This window comes from Crinia signifera, chromosome 19 (genome assembly GCF_055691185.1).
Source record: "Crinia signifera chromosome 19, ASM5569118v1, whole genome shotgun sequence".
Lineage (NCBI taxonomy): Eukaryota > Metazoa > Chordata > Amphibia > Anura > Myobatrachidae > Crinia > Crinia signifera.
In genome coordinates, this window is record NC_139226.1 from 106458049 (window position 1) to 106475990 (window position 17942).

The 17942-nt window shown below is 45.6% G+C and overlaps 1 protein-coding gene and 1 long non-coding RNA gene across 5 annotated transcripts in view; one reads left to right on the forward strand and one right to left on the reverse strand.

The window, feature by feature from the left end:
• The window catches only part of LOC146042838 (2,7-anhydro-N-acetylneuraminate hydratase-like), a 155089-nt gene that overhangs the window by 112878 nt on the left and 24269 nt on the right, over positions 1 to 17942 (reverse strand). For all 4 annotated transcript variants that reach the window (XM_083163095.1, XM_083163094.1, XM_083163093.1 and 1 more), the window contains one exon: positions 1292 to 1402. In XM_083163095.1, the coding sequence (XP_083019221.1) occupies positions 1292 to 1402 (111 nt within the window). The remainder of the gene's footprint in view (positions 1 to 1291; positions 1403 to 17942) is intronic.
• LOC146042003 (uncharacterized) lies at positions 7504 to 17748 on the forward strand. Its single transcript, XR_014463706.1, has 4 exons — positions 7504 to 7634; positions 8268 to 8464; positions 14859 to 14924; positions 15558 to 17748. It is a non-coding gene; the product is annotated as an uncharacterized LOC146042003 (long non-coding RNA).

Sequence of the window (17942 nt, forward strand, 5' to 3'; positions counted from 1 at the left end):
GCCCCTCAGTCAGCTTTCCTCTTGACCGTACCCTAGGGGGGTCCCCGGCTCCTTGTCCTCTCATAACACCTGGCTGCACCGGAGCTTGGGTGGGCTTAACCTACCCATTCAAACGTGGCGGCTACAGGCGAAGCCTAGTAACACCTGCAGGAGTCGGTCACCCAGCCTGGGGGGTACAACAGAGGTAGTATAGGGTTTGGCCGTGGCTGTCCTAAACAGCAGTCCCGGCGGTGGGGTCACACCCGAAACCTAACATTTATAGTGTTTTAATTTATCATGTTATAATATTTATTATTGAGCGCTCCACCACCTTTGTTTCTTTGTTTTACCTTGACCATCCCATGTGAGCTGCTAACAAAACACCCCATCTCACTAGCGCTCCTTTTTTCACCTTGGGGAATCTACACCTGTGCACCAGCTAGGTGATTGGAAAATGTGGATGGTTGGTAGATCTTGAGGACCGGTTTGGCCATCCCTTGCCTACCCCATTCCCACCTATACCACTCACAGTCATACACCTTCACTTCTCTCCCATAGCAAACATTGGAGGAGATGTACTAACTGTTGGGAAGAGATCAGGTGATGAGAGGTAAAGTAGCAGCCAATCAGATCTAAGTGCCATGTTACAGGGTATGTTTGAAAAATGTCAGAGGCTTAGTACATCTACCCTTCAATCTCCTCAGTGCTCAGCTCTGTGCTCTTCCCAACAGGTTACTCGGTTAGGTGAGCAGAGACCACTCCAGGTTTTCCCTGCTGCCAATCCACGTAGACCATTGTGGTGCCTTAAAAAAAAATCAAGGGAATACCATTCTGCCTCCTGGGGGAGGGACTCAAATTGGAATATGGTACTCCAGATTGGGGTAACCTGGACTCGGAGGCATCATCATACTTTCCTTTACCAAATAATAAACTACTCTGATCAGACGGAGATCACAGATGTATACTTCAGACTGTCCTCTACTGGAAATAAAGGTGAGTAATGACTAGGATGGTCAAAAATTAACCAACAAATAAATAACATGCATCAATGTGTGGATGAGAAGGACAGGAGATCTCTTTCTAGAATTTTATACATTTGTATTGTTTGTATCATAAAGAACATCAATTGATAACTTGAATAAACACTATACTTCCTATGTTTGTAATTAGACAAAACGCATTGGGTATTAGGCAATTCAGAAGAAGCCTAAGCTACTGTATATAAAATAAGTAAAAATCCAATCTCTATAAAAAAAAAAAAAAAAGACAAATAAATAATAACGATAATAATAATTATAATCAACAGCCTTACCTTCATTGCTTTTGGAAAATTTGTGGCAAAATATGTGTAGCCCGTACCTCGACTCCCAGCACCCACAATCAGGACTGTTACACATCTCACGTCTCCTTCGTCAGGTCTTGGCTGAATGAAATAAAGAAATATTTCATTTACAAGAAGAAATGAAGCATATGGCTCAATCCCTGATTTTGTGGGCCATATTTATCAATCTTAAAGTGCTCCCGCGGCATCTCATCGCACAATACAAAAAGTATGTGCTGCACATACTTTTTGCACTGTCTTTTGATCGCATCGCACACACGCACGCACAACGCATGCAAAGCTATTTTAGCACAAAACGTATAATTATACGGTACGTCTATGGGCACCTTTAATCTGCTTTGATAGAAACGGCCGCGGATTACCGGTTTTTGACAATCTGCGGCCGTTTTTGCAGATATACGCCCACTTTCCGACACTCGACAGCCGGAACATTGCATTCCGGCTGTCGAGTTAAAGTCGTGCTGAGCGAAAACAGCCGGGATTCCGACTGTCAGGATGTTCCGACAGACGGAAACCCAGATTGAATACCCCCCTTATTCTGACCGTTTTTCTAGGAAGTGGGCAAAATGTGGGCGATCCTCTAAAACAGGGGTGGGGAACCTTTTTTGTGCCAAGGGACGTTTGTATGGGGAAAAAATCCTTCGGGGCCATTTGTAAAAATTCCTCTTACAAATTGTCCTGCTGCAGCCGTCCCACGCTCTGGTGGCTGCCGCTGAATAGGACTGACAGTCTCCAACGGCTGGTGATTAAGAGGAATCTCGCGAGAACTACTGACCTCATGCGAGAATTCCCCTGTACTTGACTACCAGCAAAGTCGCCGGGAGGGTGGGCGGGCCACTTAGACTGGCTACGGGGGCCGCATATGGCCCCCGGGCCTGAGGTTCCCCACCCCTGCTCTAAAGGACCAACTAAAAAAATGTGAATTTCCTCCACCTTCTGGGAGAGTAGGGAACTATATTTTTAGAGTATGGTGAAAACTAAACACAGGACCAGGTGGAAACCTACAGAATCACAGGGAGAATATGCAAACTTCACTTCGGCTGTATGGCAGCAATGTTAACACTACGCCACCCATGCTATGAAATCTAAAACAAATTACTTTCTTCTTGAATACTGGAACATAGCAATAAAAATGGAACTTTAACAGGAATAGAATATTTTAACAGAGCTGACAATTGAAAAACAGAGAAGTTATTCACATATTCATGTGCCACTGGCAGGAAAGTCCAGGAACAGACCATTTTGTACCTAATGGAATGGGTCATGTTGGAGGGTATGAAGCCGCAGCATGATTGACTCGATTGACATGTGTTGTCTCCTAATTTCTGGGTGTGTCAAGGCCGGCTGTTGCATTCTTGGTCATAGTTGCCTTGGCTACATTAGAGCTTTGACCATCCTGAGGATTACTCGGAAAACAAATGTCCAACGCAGAGTGATCTGATGCTGCGTCTTCTGACACAACAGCGGATCACAGAAGCAGCAGGAGGCATCTATAAACAAAAATCACCTCCTTTGCGTGCCCACCAGAATAAGGTCCATAGTCACCTTGGCTCTACAACCTCTCTGAATGAGTGTGCACATGCAAGGGTGTGGCCAAGGGTTATGGTGGGCGTGGCCATATTACATTGGAGGCGTACCATATGCTTTGTACATTCCGCATTTGTCCCCCCCAGAACCTGCCATTTAATACTACATGCATCTGCCCGTCACCTGCACAATGGGTCCGATTCAGACCTGCTCGCTAGGCAATGTATATTCACTGCCTAGTGAGCAGGTAAACCGTGCACTGCAAAACGCATGCCCCCCTGCCGAAATCAATCCCCACACTAGCATATGAGCTTGAATGCAGCCGTATGGACATCAGCAACCTGTCCCAAGCAGGCATGGACATGCCTGCATTTACAGGGGTTCCCATGGGCTCACCCGTTTTTGTGGGCACGCCCATAAAAAACTGGGTGGACCCCAGCGACTGCCCCTTGCCTGCATGTCATTGAGCGAATGCCCTGGTGAGTGTGAAACTCGCTGAAGGCGTTCGCACCGGGGGTCTGCACATGCGCATACCCCCAGCATTGGGAACTGGACCGAATCGGCCCCAATATGCAGTATGGATTCCCCTACAGATTGGATTTATGACCCTTACCCAACATATCTACTCTTCCTTAACGATTAGACAAAAGGAGAGATGCACTGCGCCACACAGAATGGCGGGATTACACTGTGGATGGGAACCATCAGATAATTATCTTTTAGGATAACGTTATTGTGACCCAATTTACAGAATTAGTAAAAAATGTTCCCTATAGGCTTCTTGTGCCTGGATTCATTATAACTGAACTAGTTCTTTCAGTAGCCAGGTTCTGTCTTCTGGCGTAGGCCGATATCTTCTGTATGCTGGACCACTCGGTCTTTGCACAAAGTGTAAGTATTAGAGCCCAGGTCCCACTGGCCATGAAGACAGGACAGACCATTACTTATAATTCTATAGATTCCACCTAGGAATGAAAGATTGGGGGAGTTTCCCAAAACGATTTTGCGCTTGTGTTTTGAGCAGCCCAGTAGGTAAAGATAATTGCTGTAAAGTTTTTTCTGAAAAGCAAAGAATACTAGGCGCTTGTATAGGGAGGGGAAATGAGGAAAAGGTATTGAGAGGTAGGATTGAGGAAAGGAGGAAGTTGAAGTCGAAAGAGATTATATATAAATGAAAAATAAATGAATATAATAATAAAAATAAATGGAAAATATAAATAAAAAAGCAACAGTGAATAGACTAGAATAAGATAAAAATCAATATAAAAAAACAAATAAATAAATAAAATGGCAAATGAAAATAAAACAAAATAAAAATGTGCGCAATAGTTTACACTCTTTTAGGTGTTTTTTTTAGAGGGCAACAGTCCAGTATATTCAGCTGACTATCTAGCTCACCCAAGCTCCTGACCTGATCACAGGGGTCAGGGAAGACAGCGGCGTATCGCCGATCAGAGTCTTCTGTGGAAGTGTTCCCCTTGGTGTCTGGCTAATGAGGAACAAGCCAGACACCAAGGGGAACACTTCCATTCACCCCCAGCTACACGCCGCATGTCCCGTGCAAAAGCCGCAGATCCGAGTGACGTCACCGCAAGCCGCCCGCAGAAGAGACTGATCGGCGATACGCCGCTGTCTTCCCCTGTGATCAGGTCAGGAGCTAGGGTGAGCTAGATAGTCAGCTGAATATACCAGACTGTTGCCCTCTTAAAAAAAAAACACCTAAAAGAGTAAACTATTGCGCACATTTTTATTTTGTTTTATTTTCATTTGCCATTTTTTTTTTTTATATTGATTTTTATCTTATTCTAGTCTATTCACTGTTGCTTTTATTTTATTTTATTTACATTTGCCATTTCTTTTTTTTTATTTTATTATTATATTCATTTCTTTTTCATTTATATTTAATCTCTTTCGACTTCAACTTCCTCCTTTCCTCAATCCTACCTCTCAATACCCTCTCCTCATTTCCCCTCCCTATACAAGCGCCTAGTATTCTTTGCTTTTCAGCAAAAACTTTACACCTAGGAATGAAGTTTAGTACATAATTGTTCAGTTTACTCTCTGTACTGAGATATAATTTAACTCCTGACCACCCCACTAATTATCCCTATTTATACTTCTCTTCCCCTTCAGAAGAGAGGAAAGAAGATGGATTCTGCAAAATGGCAGCTCACAGACATAGTTTATCTTCTAGCGCACTGTGGTTAAGGCCAGGGGGAGAGAGCGCTGCACAGTGATGAAGGCAGGGGGAGAGAGCGCTGCACAGTGATGAAGGCAGGGGGAGAGAGCGCTGCACAGTGATGAAGGCAGGGGGAGAGAGCGCTGCACAGTGATGAAGGCAGGGGGAGAGAGTGCTGCACAGTGGAGGGCAGGGGGAGAGAGCACTGCACAGTGATGAAGGCAGGGGGAGAGAGTGCTGCATAGTGATGAAGGCAGGGGGAGAGAGTGCTGCATAGTGATGAAGGCAGGGGGAGAGAGCGCTGCACAGTGATGAAGGCAGGGGAGAGAGCGCTGCACAGTGATGAAGGCAGGGGGGAGAGCGCTGCACAGTGATGAAGGCAGGGGGGAGAGAGCGCTGCACAGTGATGAAGGCAGGGGGAGAGAGCGCTGCACAGTGATGAAGGCAGGGGGAGAGAGCGCTGCACAGTGATGAAGGCAGGGGGAGAGATCGCTACACAGTGATGAAGACAGGGGGAGAGAGCGCTGCACAGTGATGAAGGCAGGGGGAGAGAGTGCTGCACAGTGGAGGGCCAGTCTGTGCTTTTATGTAAATACTGCTACAAAGCCCCTCCCTGATGTACATCAGCAAGTTGTTAGACAGGAAGCCGGTGTTTGGGGGTGGTAACCGGAAGTTTTCTGGGAGTGTCGGGGAAAATCCAGGTATTTCAGTGGAAGTCGTGTGACACCAGCTCCAGCCCAGATCAGCCCATTTCTATTGCAGCCATCGAGTAAGTCCTGGGCTAAGCACAGACCACACACAGTGGGGAAATCATTCTACGGTGAGCAGCTTTCATATGGATTTGCTGCTAATCGCCTACGGGGTAACTTTTGCAAGCCTTGCACAGGTTGGGATTTCACTCTAACTGGGCAGCGATTACCTAATCGCAGGGCTATGCAAATTAGCAAATCAGCGTTCAGGTCTGAATAACCCCCACTGTACCTAATTAATGACAGCGGACGCACTAAAGAGAATATACCATAGTCCTGTAACAGTATAATAATATAATTCAAGCGCACAGTCTGGAACTTGACTCCTAAAACAGGTGGTGGACCCACTGGGTGTTTCCGCTGTACCATTGAGGGCCAGTCCTTCCCAGGTTCAACCAAACTTGGACCAGAGTTTCCCCAGCAATAACCCAAGTTCTAAGTTTGTTGGAAAGGGATAGGAGTAGCTGCTGATCACCAGCCAGGTGGAGGTTCTCCAAGACTCCTGGTAGGAATCTGCCATTACTATTTGCCCTGAAGCAAGATTTGGGTGGAGACACTGCAACAGATTCCAAGGTGCTGTTCTACTTACACACCAATCAATATGCTGTCACAAGCTCTATACTCCTAGGTGGACCCAAGGAATAAAGCAGGGTCGAAGACATGGGAATGTCAACTCAGGTTGACCCTTTTTCCAGTAGAAAAGGACCCATGTTAAAAAGCAAATTACCAGGTAGGAATGCTTGACCCGATAATCTGCTTTGCAATGTGAACGGGGTGAGATTGCACCTGGCAAAATGACCCGGCATTTTCAGACAAATCAGTCTGAATGAGGTAGTAAACATATATTGTGGGATGACTGATTGTGGAGATCTTTACAATGCTACTGTGAGGGGAACGTCTGTAATACCCTGGTACTGCAACTATTTAGTTTTAGCAGGCATAGCTAGGGGTATTTCCTGTGTACTGATTGGGAGAAGTTTGTAGTTCAGACAGTGTTCACTTGCAAGCCTCCTGCAGAGGGGGAAGACAGGAAGTGTAAGTTAGAAAACAGCAGGAGTCTTGAGTGTTAGTAAGGAGAAGGTGCATGCATGTTCCTGGGACCATGGGATGGCCAGCCATCATTCCCATGGTCCCCAGCTTTGGAAACAGCAGCCATGAGTTGCAACCCTTCTATGGGGAGAGCAGCAGCACATGAGAGTTGCTGTGAGTAGAGACCATTTCTGCAGAGTAACATGAGGAGAATGCAGCCCTCAGTAAGAGCCCCTCACAGTGTGACCTACCGGTAAGTATTTCTTCCTCGGTTCTTTTCCTTTCCAGCTACTTCAACTCACAATGACATTTACAGTTTAAGACAGTAATTCACACAATAAATAAATAACAGATATTTTATTTTGCAGGAACACTGCTTCTTTTCTTCTATAGAGAATAAAGGTTATTTGCATGTAAAGAATTCAATGAATGCAACAGAACAATCACAGCACAAATACAAATCAACAATTTATAGTAACGACCCCAACAATCACCTGAGGTTACTTAATGCATTAAGTATTATCCTAACTGCAGTGTGGATTAAAACCCTTCAGAATGCAATTGCCTTGTCTCTAGTTTATATAGTTTAAATACCTTTCCCAAGCTTCGGTCCCCAAACTTATAGAAGGAGTCCTCAACTGGAGGAAATGTTTTACAAGATATGGGAAATGCTGGGCAGTTCCTAGGAAATGTTAAGCTCTTTATACGACTATTATTCCTCGTTATAAGCGCTTGTTTAGACTATCTGTCCCTTCCTTTACAGGTGTTCCGGTCCCTCGCCGAGACGTCTATACCGCTGGTTATTTGTAATCCAAAGTCGGAAGACAAGGTAACTTTGACTAAATAATGTCTTCACTCCGTGTATGAAAGATATGGAGGATGGGATGCAGATAACAAAGGGAATAAACTGTGCTGACACTTCTAAAACATTAATCCTCTGTAAATCTTGGTCTCCCTGATGTTTATAATGCCAAATCAGTTCCTATTCTCCTGAGACCTGGCTTTAGGAACTGCACTGCGACTGCTGTGGGGGATTTATTGTGATAATAATACTCTACTGTTAGTGAACCTGTATCCAGACACAGTTTAATAAATAACTTTAGGTTTTACTAGCAAATCTGAGTTAGAGCCCACAGTCTTGGGAGTCTATTGGCCACTTTTGAAGCAGTCTGTGGAATTTAGTTACAAAGTCTCCCTGTGATATCGGTAGCCTTCTTGAGACTGTGAATAAGTCTTTCCTAATGCTGGAAGGACACTTGGTAGCCTGGTTCTAGTGGTTACTCTGGGGAGATTATGTAGGTTTATTACTCCGACATGCAGCCTTTATATAGCATCTGTCCCTTAGACTTGCTAGAGCGACTGTGTATACTGTGCGGGAGGCTGGACTGAGGATGCTAGGGACGGCCTTTTTGGGCTGGTATGTTACTCACCACACCCCTTGTCTGGTTCTCTACTCCATTAGCTGCCGCCCGGACTCCGCCTCTGATCACACCTCTCTGCCGCCCCTCAAAATGGCACCGCCTCCATCGCTCTGACGATGCTCTGGCAATCAGGAAGCTTTTCCTCTTCAGCCTGGAGATGCCGTTCACCGCTGCGGAGGGGATGCGCCGGTCTGTCCGCTCCTCCACTTCAGCTGCTGTGGACTTTTCTATGCCTCCGGTAAGTGTCCCGAACCGATACAGCACGCTATCTGTTTTCTCTCCGGCTGCGCAGCTCTGCACCCTTTTCTCTCCCTCAGGACAACTGCGCCACAACCGTTACCGGCTCAGGCTATATATTAACTTTCTCACGCGCTCGGCCTTTGCCCGCTCTCTGCGCGAGCTGTCTAGCTTTATTAGTATATTTATTTGGTGCCCACTGTCACGAATGGGAGTGCCCCTTCAAACGGGACACATGGAGAGGTCCTGCGCTGTCCTTTCTGAAGTGGCTCAGTCCAACTCCCCTCCGGGAGGGGATTTCAGTATATGTTATTAATGGAGTCAGTCCTCCTTACTTTCTATGAAAGTCTCGTTTTGCCTTCTGTGAAGGCATTTATACATATACTGCACAACTTTTGATGTCCCCTATGGGGATAGACTATGTAATAAAACATTAAGTAGCCTCCATGAGGCGCAAATCAAATATGACAATCCTATGCCTGTTAATAATATACATATATTCAGTGCTACATTATGGGGCACATTCACCCCATGCTGGTGACTATCACACACTTCCCCACTGAAATTTGCATGTCCCTATGCAACAGATTCAAAAGAAATTCAACATTCTTATTATTTAAAATAAGATTAAAAAGGAAGAAATCAATAAACTGTATTATACATGACTTAGTCAATAATACGTACAAACTTCTATCTTTAGATTCGGTACCTGAGAGGTAAGATGCCTTTGGTACTCCTGCTGGAGCGTCTTAACTCTGAGGTACTACAGGTTAGGTCATCCGACAATTCAAGAGCATCAGTACAGTCAAATGGCAATAACAATGGATCATGAACCTCATCTACATTGGATGGCCCACTGGCAATCACAGGGCAAGGATACATGCAAGTATTCACTCCCGGCCAGAACATTCTCAACATGTCTTGGAAGGTGGCATTGGGATCTGGACCTTCCATTGAATCCGAGTCTCTTATCCCATGTGTAACCGGTACAGTCAATTCTGGCGGTGGACTATGGCATTTTTTTAACTGGTTCCGGTGCACTACCATCGTACCATCTTTTCCGACTTTGGCGATTTGATAAACCTCTTGGCCAGGTTTAGGTATGCTTCGAATCACGTAAGGTACGTTTTCCCAATGTGGATCAAGTTTGCTGTGGCGGTTATGCCGTTGCTTCCACACCACGTCACCAACTTGTAGGGGTTCGGCCATGGCTTTTTCATCGTAGTGATCTTTCTGTTTTTGCTGACACTGGTCCCTTCTCTGATCGACAAGTTGGTAAGCGTCTTTTAATCTGTCTCGATGTGCTTGAACCCACTCCGTGCAAATGTCTATATCTGGATCCAGGTCGGAGGGTACATCCAATTGTATGTCAGCGGGTAACTTTCCTTTCCTTCCAAACAAAAGGAAGTAGGGGGTGAAACCGGTAGTAGCATGCTCGGTGTTGTTATACACGAAGGTTATCTCGGGTAGCCGAACTGGCCAATCCTTTCTCTCTTCTTCGGGTAGGGCTTTTAGGATGTTAATTAGAGTCTGATTTAATCTCTCACATGCCCCATTGCATTGGGGGTGATAGGCAGTGGTGTGGACTTTTTTACATTTGTACAAGGCACAGAGTTCGTGGAATAACCTTGACTCGAACGCAGATCCCTGGTCGGTCAGAATTTTGTCAGGATACCCATAGGGTCTGATGAACGCTCTCCAAAGAATTTCAGCAGTGGTGCGTGCGGTGATATCCCTTACTGGAAGAATGACAGCGAATTTTGAGTAATGATCAACCATCGTTATGGCGTACTGGTGGCCACTTTTGCTTGTTTCTAACTTTACGTGATCTATCAGGAGCAACTCCAGAGGATGATGACTGCGGATTGGGTGTAGCGGTGCCTTTTGTGTGGAGGTAGGTCTTTTCTTTAAGGCACAATTACTACAGTTCTGGCACCATGCCTCTACATCCTTTCTCAGGTTGATCCAGAAGAAACGCTGTCGGATAGTAGTTTCTAACTTCTCGATTCCAAGGTGACCTGACTGGTCGTGATATGCATGTAATATTCTGCTGATTTGCTGTCTGGGCACAAGGATTTGCGTCACTTGTTCATGTGTCTTCGGGTTGACACTCCTACGGACAATCAGATCTTTCTGAACTCGAAGTCGATCTCTCTGTCTCCATAGCTGTAGGAACTCTTTGCCCTCAGACTGGACTTCTTCTTTGCGTAATGTTTCCTTGGACAGGAGCAGAGCTTTCACTTTGGACAATGCTGGGCTGGCGTTCTGGATTTGTGACCATTCATTGGGTGACTCCACAGCGGGTATCTCTGGCGGATGCTGGACCTTATTCGCAGACTGCACCCTGGTAGATACAGACTTTTGCAGCGTGAGCATGCCATAGAATGCGGGCATCTCCACCTCTTCCCATTCATCTCCTGGGTCAGCTGCAAACTGTTCCCGAGGGATACGTGACAGGGCATCTGCATTGGTATTACTCTTGCCAGCCCGATATTTGACAGTGAAGGTGAAATTGGACAGTCTCGAATACCACCTCTGTTCCAGGGCTCCAAGTTGAGCCGTATTGAGATGAGCCAATGGATTATTGTCCGTAAAGGCGGTGAAGGGGGTTGAGAACAGATAATTCCGAAATTTTTCTGTGACTGCCCATACCAGGGCCAACAGTTCTAATTTAAACGCACTATAGTTAGCGTCGTTCCTTTCAGTCTTTTTTAAGTTTCTGCTGGCGAAAGCAATGACTCTCTCTTTCCCGTTCTGTTCTTGGGAGAGTACGGCCCCTAAGCCTCTGAAACTGGCATCAGTATACAGATTAAAAGGGCGAGTGTAGTCGGGGTACGCTAAGATGGGGGCTTCCGTCAGGAGTTGCTTTAAGTGATCAAACGCAGCTTGTTGGGGTTCCTCCCACTTCACGGACATACGTTTGTTCTGTTGACTCCGATTTATCCCTCTCAACAGCTCATGTAAGGGGCTAGCAACCTGCGCGAAATCTTTTATGAATCTCCGGTAGTATCCAATGAAGCCGAGAAAGCTCCTTACATCTCGGACAGTTCTCGGAACGGGCCAGTCTTTTACGGCAGAGATTTTGTCCGGGTCTGGAGTGACTCCCTGAGCACTGACAATGTGTCCCAAATAGGCCACACTACTTTTCAACAGGAAACACTTGGAGGGCTTAAGTTTGAGTCCATATTCGGCCAATCTTTTGAAGACTTCGTGGAGGTGTTGAACATGGTCGTGGTATGTTTCAGAATAAATGATAATGTCATCTAAGTATAATAAGACAATTTCAAAATTTCTATACCCCAAGCAGTGCTCCATTAGTCTTTGAAATGTTCCAGGGGCATTACACAAGCCGAAAGGCATTCGATCAAATTCATATAATCCCATAGGCGTGGTGAATGCAGTCTTCTCGCGATCTTCGTCAGACATCTGAATTTGCCAGTAACCACTCGTTAAGTCAAGGGTGGAGAAATAGGAAGCTGACTTTAACGCGGCCAGAGATTCCTCGATCCTGGGCAGAGGATAGGCATCTCGATGGGTGATCTGATTGAGCTTCCTATAATCAATGCAGAAACGTAAGCTGCCATCTTTTTTTTTTACGATTACTATAGGGGCAGCCCAGGGGCTGAAACTTTCATGGATAACTCCACTCGCTTTCATCTCTTCCAGCATTTTTTTTACAGGTTGGTACAAAGCTGGGGCAAGGGGTCGGTATTTTTCCTTAATTGGAGGGGCATTTCCAGTGGAGATGTAATGTCGGATCTTCTCAGCTTTGCCGAAGTCAGCTGGATGTTTGCTAAAGGACTTTTCATTCTCTTGAACGACTTTTAAGATTCCGTCCCTCAATTCTTCAGGAGTGTCCGGCTCCCCTACGTGAACCTCCATCCACCACGGGCATCCCTCAGTCTGGTTCTCCTCTTGGGTAGTACTATTCACGTTTACATCCACCGTCGTGTATACATCCTCGAAGGTGACCCACGTCAACTTGCCCAAGACATGATTCTTAGTCAACCGGATGGAATAGTCATGTGGGTTACATACTCGTACCGGGACCCGTCCATTCTTCACTGTGACTAACGTTCGGGCGACAACAAAGTCAGTTCGGGAGGGCACCCTACAGGGTTCGAGGATGGCATCATAGGGCATTCCTGATGGGCCACATCTGGCCTTGCACCACAGGATGGTCTCTGTGTTAGGGCGTAATACTACAGCTTTTCGGTCTACGAATTTAACTTTCCCAACTTCTCCGGTTTCAGTTACGAACCGCTGCTGGGTTTGGAGCACTCGGGCCACTTTGCCTAATGCCTTCTGGCAATTTTGCGACACTCCAGGAAACTCATACGTCAAGGCTGTCAAGAGTTCTTCAGGGCAGTTTCGTAGGATGTTCATCCCAATTATGATGGATGGAATGGTATCAGCTTCTGTGTGGGTGATAATGCATCCTTGCTGTCTCAACAGGGTCTTCCCGATCTTAATATCGAATTCACAGTAGCCTTCACAGGAAATATCTAGACCGTTGCTGGCCAGCAGCCTCAGCCAGGTAGGCGGGGGAGGAATAGGATTCTTCTGATCCCACAGTTGACGGAAAATTTTATAGTCAATGGTAGTCACTTGGGAGCCAGTATCTAAAGTGGCCAACACGGAAACGTCATCTATGTGCACCGGCAGTACAGGGCATTCTCCAACGTACCGCGGGCACCACTCTTCAGGGGTAGGACTTATTCTTGGTAACTCCCCCGGGGATCGCCCTCTGTCCCCGGGGTCTTGACGTTTAAAGGACTTGTATCTCCTTCTCGGCAAGCACGCTCCACATGACCGCTGCGTCCACATCTTCGACAGATAGGGCGCCCCTGACTGTCGAACTCATCTGTGGGTCTCCGGCCCCTCCTTTGACTATTGCCCCTCCATTCAGCACGAGGATAGCGATTTCTGGACCTCCAGTTTGGTTCACTCTGCTCGTGCGATTGGCGACTAGCCAGGCGTTGGATCTCTCTCTGCATATTGGCCATGCTGGATACCAGGTCTTCAATCTGTCCCTTTAACACATATGACAAATCTTGCGAGGACGATTGGGCTCCTTGGGCAGCCATTTGTTGCGTCTTCACCTCCTTTGTCGCCTCTGACTGGCCCTCTGAGTCCGTTACCATGTTATCTTGGTATCCTGGATACTCGGGGAACTTTACTTCTGGAGTCCGTTTGGGCCCGATTATTTTAATTGCGATGTCTTTAAAGTCGAGGAAAGAATCCTTCGCCTTTTGTAATCTGAGGAGTTTGAGTTGTGTCTTTATGCTGTCGTTGTAGACCCCCTCGATCAACCGATTAACCAAGGTTTGATTCATCTCGTCTACGTCGTGTTCTTCCGGGTCTAACTCTTGTATGTCCTTGTACATCTCCTGAAGGCTTATCGCAAAGTCTCTTAGCGTCTCCTCAGAGCCTTGCTTTCGAGCATAAAAACGTGACTTGAGTTCTGACAGTGTATCAACGTCAAAGGTAGCGGCCAACCGCTTGAATATGTGGTCTGCTGTTTCTCTCTCGGTCTCTGGCCAGGAATACACCTCGCGCAAAGCAGAGCCTTTCAATTGGCCTAACAGTATCTCTACTTGCTGCTGAATGGTCACTGGATACAGTTTATATATTGATTCCAATTTTTTCTTGAATGTCTTTAATGAACTGGAGTCTTTCCCGCCTTCTCCAGAGTACATCGGAATCCATGGTACTCCGAAATAATATGGTAGTGTTATGGGGTTGCCTGCCATAGCCGGTTGTGCGGGTGCGGGTGTGGATGTTGATACACCCGTTCCTGATGATGATGCTGTATCCTCGCTTGACATCTTTCTTTTCTTGTTCTTATCCTGTTCGTGGGACGCCAATTCTTGTGTGACCTACCGGTAAGTATTTCTTCCTCGGTTCTTTTCCTTTCCAGCTACTTCAACTCACAATGACATTTACAGTTTAAGACAGTAATTCACACAATAAATAAATAACAGATATTTTATTTTGCAGGAACACTGCTTCTTTTCTTCTATAGAGAATAAAGGTTATTTGCATGTAAAGAATTCAATGAATGCAACAGAACAATCACAGCACAAATACAAATCAACAATTTATAGTAACGACCTCAACAATCACCTGAGGTTACTTAATGCATTAAGTATTATCCTAACTGCAGTGTGGATTAAAACCCTTCAGAATGCAATTGCCTTGTCTCTAGTTTATATAGTTTAAATACCTTTCCCAAGCTTCGGTCCCCAAACTTATAGAAGGAGTCCTCAACTGGAGGAAATGTTTTACAAGATATGGGAAATGCTGGGCAGTTCCTAGGAAATGTTAAGCTCTTTATACGACTATTATTCCTCGTTATAAGCGCTTGTTTAGACTATCTGTCCCTTCCTTTACAGGTGTTCCGGTCCCTCGCCGAGACGTCTATACCGCTGGTTATTTGTAATCCAAAGTCGGAAGACAAGGTAACTTTGACTAAATAATGTCTTCACTCCGTGTATGAAAGATATGGAGGATGGGATGCAGATAACAAAGGGAATAAACTGTGCTGACACTTCTAAAACATTAATCCTCTGTAAATCTTGGTCTCCCTGATGTTTATAATGCCAAATCAGTTCCTATTCTCCTGAGACCTGGCTTTAGGAACTGCACTGCGACTGCTGTGGGGGATTTATTGTGATAATAATACTCTACTGTTAGTGAACCTGTATCCAGACACAGTTTAATAAATAACTTTAGGTTTTACTAGCAAATCTGAGTTAGAGCCCACAGTCTTGGGAGTCTATTGGCCACTTTTGAAGCAGTCTGTGGAATTTAGTTACAAAGTCTCCCTGTGATATCGGTAGCCTTCTTGAGACTGTGAATAAGTCTTTCCTAATGCTGGAAGGACACTTGGTAGCCTGGTTCTAGTGGTTACTCTGGGGAGATTATGTAGGTTTATTACTCCGACATGCAGCCTTTATATAGCATCTGTCCCTTAGACTTGCTAGAGCGACTGTGTATACTGTGCGGGAGGCTGGACTGAGGATGCTAGGGACGGCCTTTTTGGGCTGGTATGTTACTCACCACACCCCTTGTCTGGTTCTCTACTCCATTAGCTGCCGCCCGGACTCCGCCTCTGATCACACCTCTCTGCCGCCCCTCAAAATGGCGCCGCCTCCATCGCTCTGACGATGCTCTGGCAATCAGGAAGCTTTTCCTCTTCAGCCTGGAGATGCCGTTCACCGCTGCGGAGGGGATGCGCCGGTCTGTCCGCTCCTCCACTTCAGCTGCTGTGGACTTTTCTATGCCTCCGGTAAGTGTCCCGAACCGATACAGCACGCTATCTGTTTTCTCTCCGGCTGCGCAGCTCTGCACCCTTTTCTCTCCCTCAGGACAACTGCGCCACAACCGTTACCGGCTCAGGCTATATATTAACTTTCTCACGCGCTCGGCCTTTGCCCGCTCTCTGCGCGAGCTGTCTAGCTTTATTAGTATATTTATTTGGTGCCCACTGTCACGAATGGGAGTGCCCCTTCAAACGGGACACATGGAGAGGTCCTGCGCTGTCCTTTCTGAAGTGGCTCAGTCCAACTCCCCTCCGGGAGGGGATTTCAGTATATGTTATTAATGGAGTCAGTCCTCCTTACTTTCTATGAAAGTCTCGTTTTGCCTTCTGTGAAGGCATTTATACATATACTGCACAACTTTTGATGTCCCCTATGGGGATAGACTATGTAATAAAACATTAAGTAGCCTCCATGAGGCGCAAATCAAATATGACAATCCTATGCCTGTTAATAATATACATATATTCAGTGCTACATTATGGGGCACATTCACCCCATGCTGGTGACTATCACAACAGCACATGTGGGGAGTGCTGCCAGTCCCAGCAAGGTACCTGGCAGAGAGAGAGAGAGAGACTGCAGTGTGAGAGTAGCAGTACTCAGAGTCCAGTGAGAGGGTGATGCCCACCTGTAGGGGTGCCCTAGAAGAGTGCTAGGTGTGAGTCTCAGGAGAGGACATATCTGGGTGAGTGGTCGAAGCCATGAGGCATGCTTAGTAGCCCCAAATTGACAAGAGTCCTCTTTATGGATGAGAGAGAATGTAACCTGTTATGTGTAGCACTACTGGTCCCAGGATGCCCTAGTATGTACTATTTATGCCACTGCAATTAAGTGATGTGCTGGAGGAGGTGCCCTGATGTACTGTAACCGATACGACTAATGTGCTGGGGGAGTTGGCATAATACGCAATCTAATGTAACCATTATGCTGTGTGCTGGAGGAGAGTGTTCAGAGGTTATCCCTTCTATATCCCTGCTATATGTTAAATAAACTGTTTATGCTGATTTATGAGATGGCCTGGCGCCCAACTTTTTCTGTGCTGCACTGACACCAGTAGTCCACTCCCACAATGCAACTGTAATTAAACTCTTGATGATTCAGGGGATCCCATGGTACTTCTGCCTTACCCATGACCAGCCGGAAGAAAGTAAGTGTGATGCACTATACACAGTGACTGCAGGTACGCATACCTAGTGCCGGTGGGGTTTTACACGTCATCTGTAGTAGTTATAACACTTACTAGAATGCAGAAGTTTTCATAAATGATGCAATAAAACCAACAACAAAAAAGACCCAGAAATCAGCCCACACCTACTGTAGGTGTAATGGATAGAGACCCTTCGCACATACTACACATATAAACACTGACAGATGTACGGAGCCATTGTTTATGCCAGTCATTCATCCTCCTCTCATTCCCATGTCCCCAGATGATCTCAATAAATCTGTCAAATCCTAATTGGCCCAGTATTGTTATGCTGTGATAGGAGGCCCCAGTCTCTCAACCACCACATTATCTGTAATAGGAGATGCTTCAGAGACATGGTTCACTCCCAGCAATACATCCCATGTAGCCCTGAGACTGAGTATTCTCCCTGCTATGGTACAATACTCTAAGCTTTAGTATTCTCTTATATCCAGTACTAGTACATACACTGTGCAGGGAGACCAGATGCTGCCTTGTGCTAATTTATACAATTATTCCAAACCATATTGTAGTCAACTATCCCCAAAGATACAGTAATAAGGTTTATCCTTGAAACTACTGGCACCGAACAACCACACAGTATAATACATCCTACACTACATAATATGTAATTAGAAGTTATCCATTTACTAGTATTTTGTACTAGTATTTTACATTGTCATTCACCAGACTGTGTTACCACCCGCTGCAAGTCATAGATAAACGTTTACATATAATGGTTTGCAGGCAAATGATTGGTTAAGGAAAAATGGACAGGTGGCTTTGCCAAGCTGACCCATGGTGACTATACATATATGTAAAACATATATATATATATATATATATATATATATATATATATATATATATATATATATATATATATATATTATGGAAGTCGAGTTACACACACGCCATTTTAGGATAGTATGGCCGCCATTTTGGTTCGCAGAGTTGCGCAAATAAAG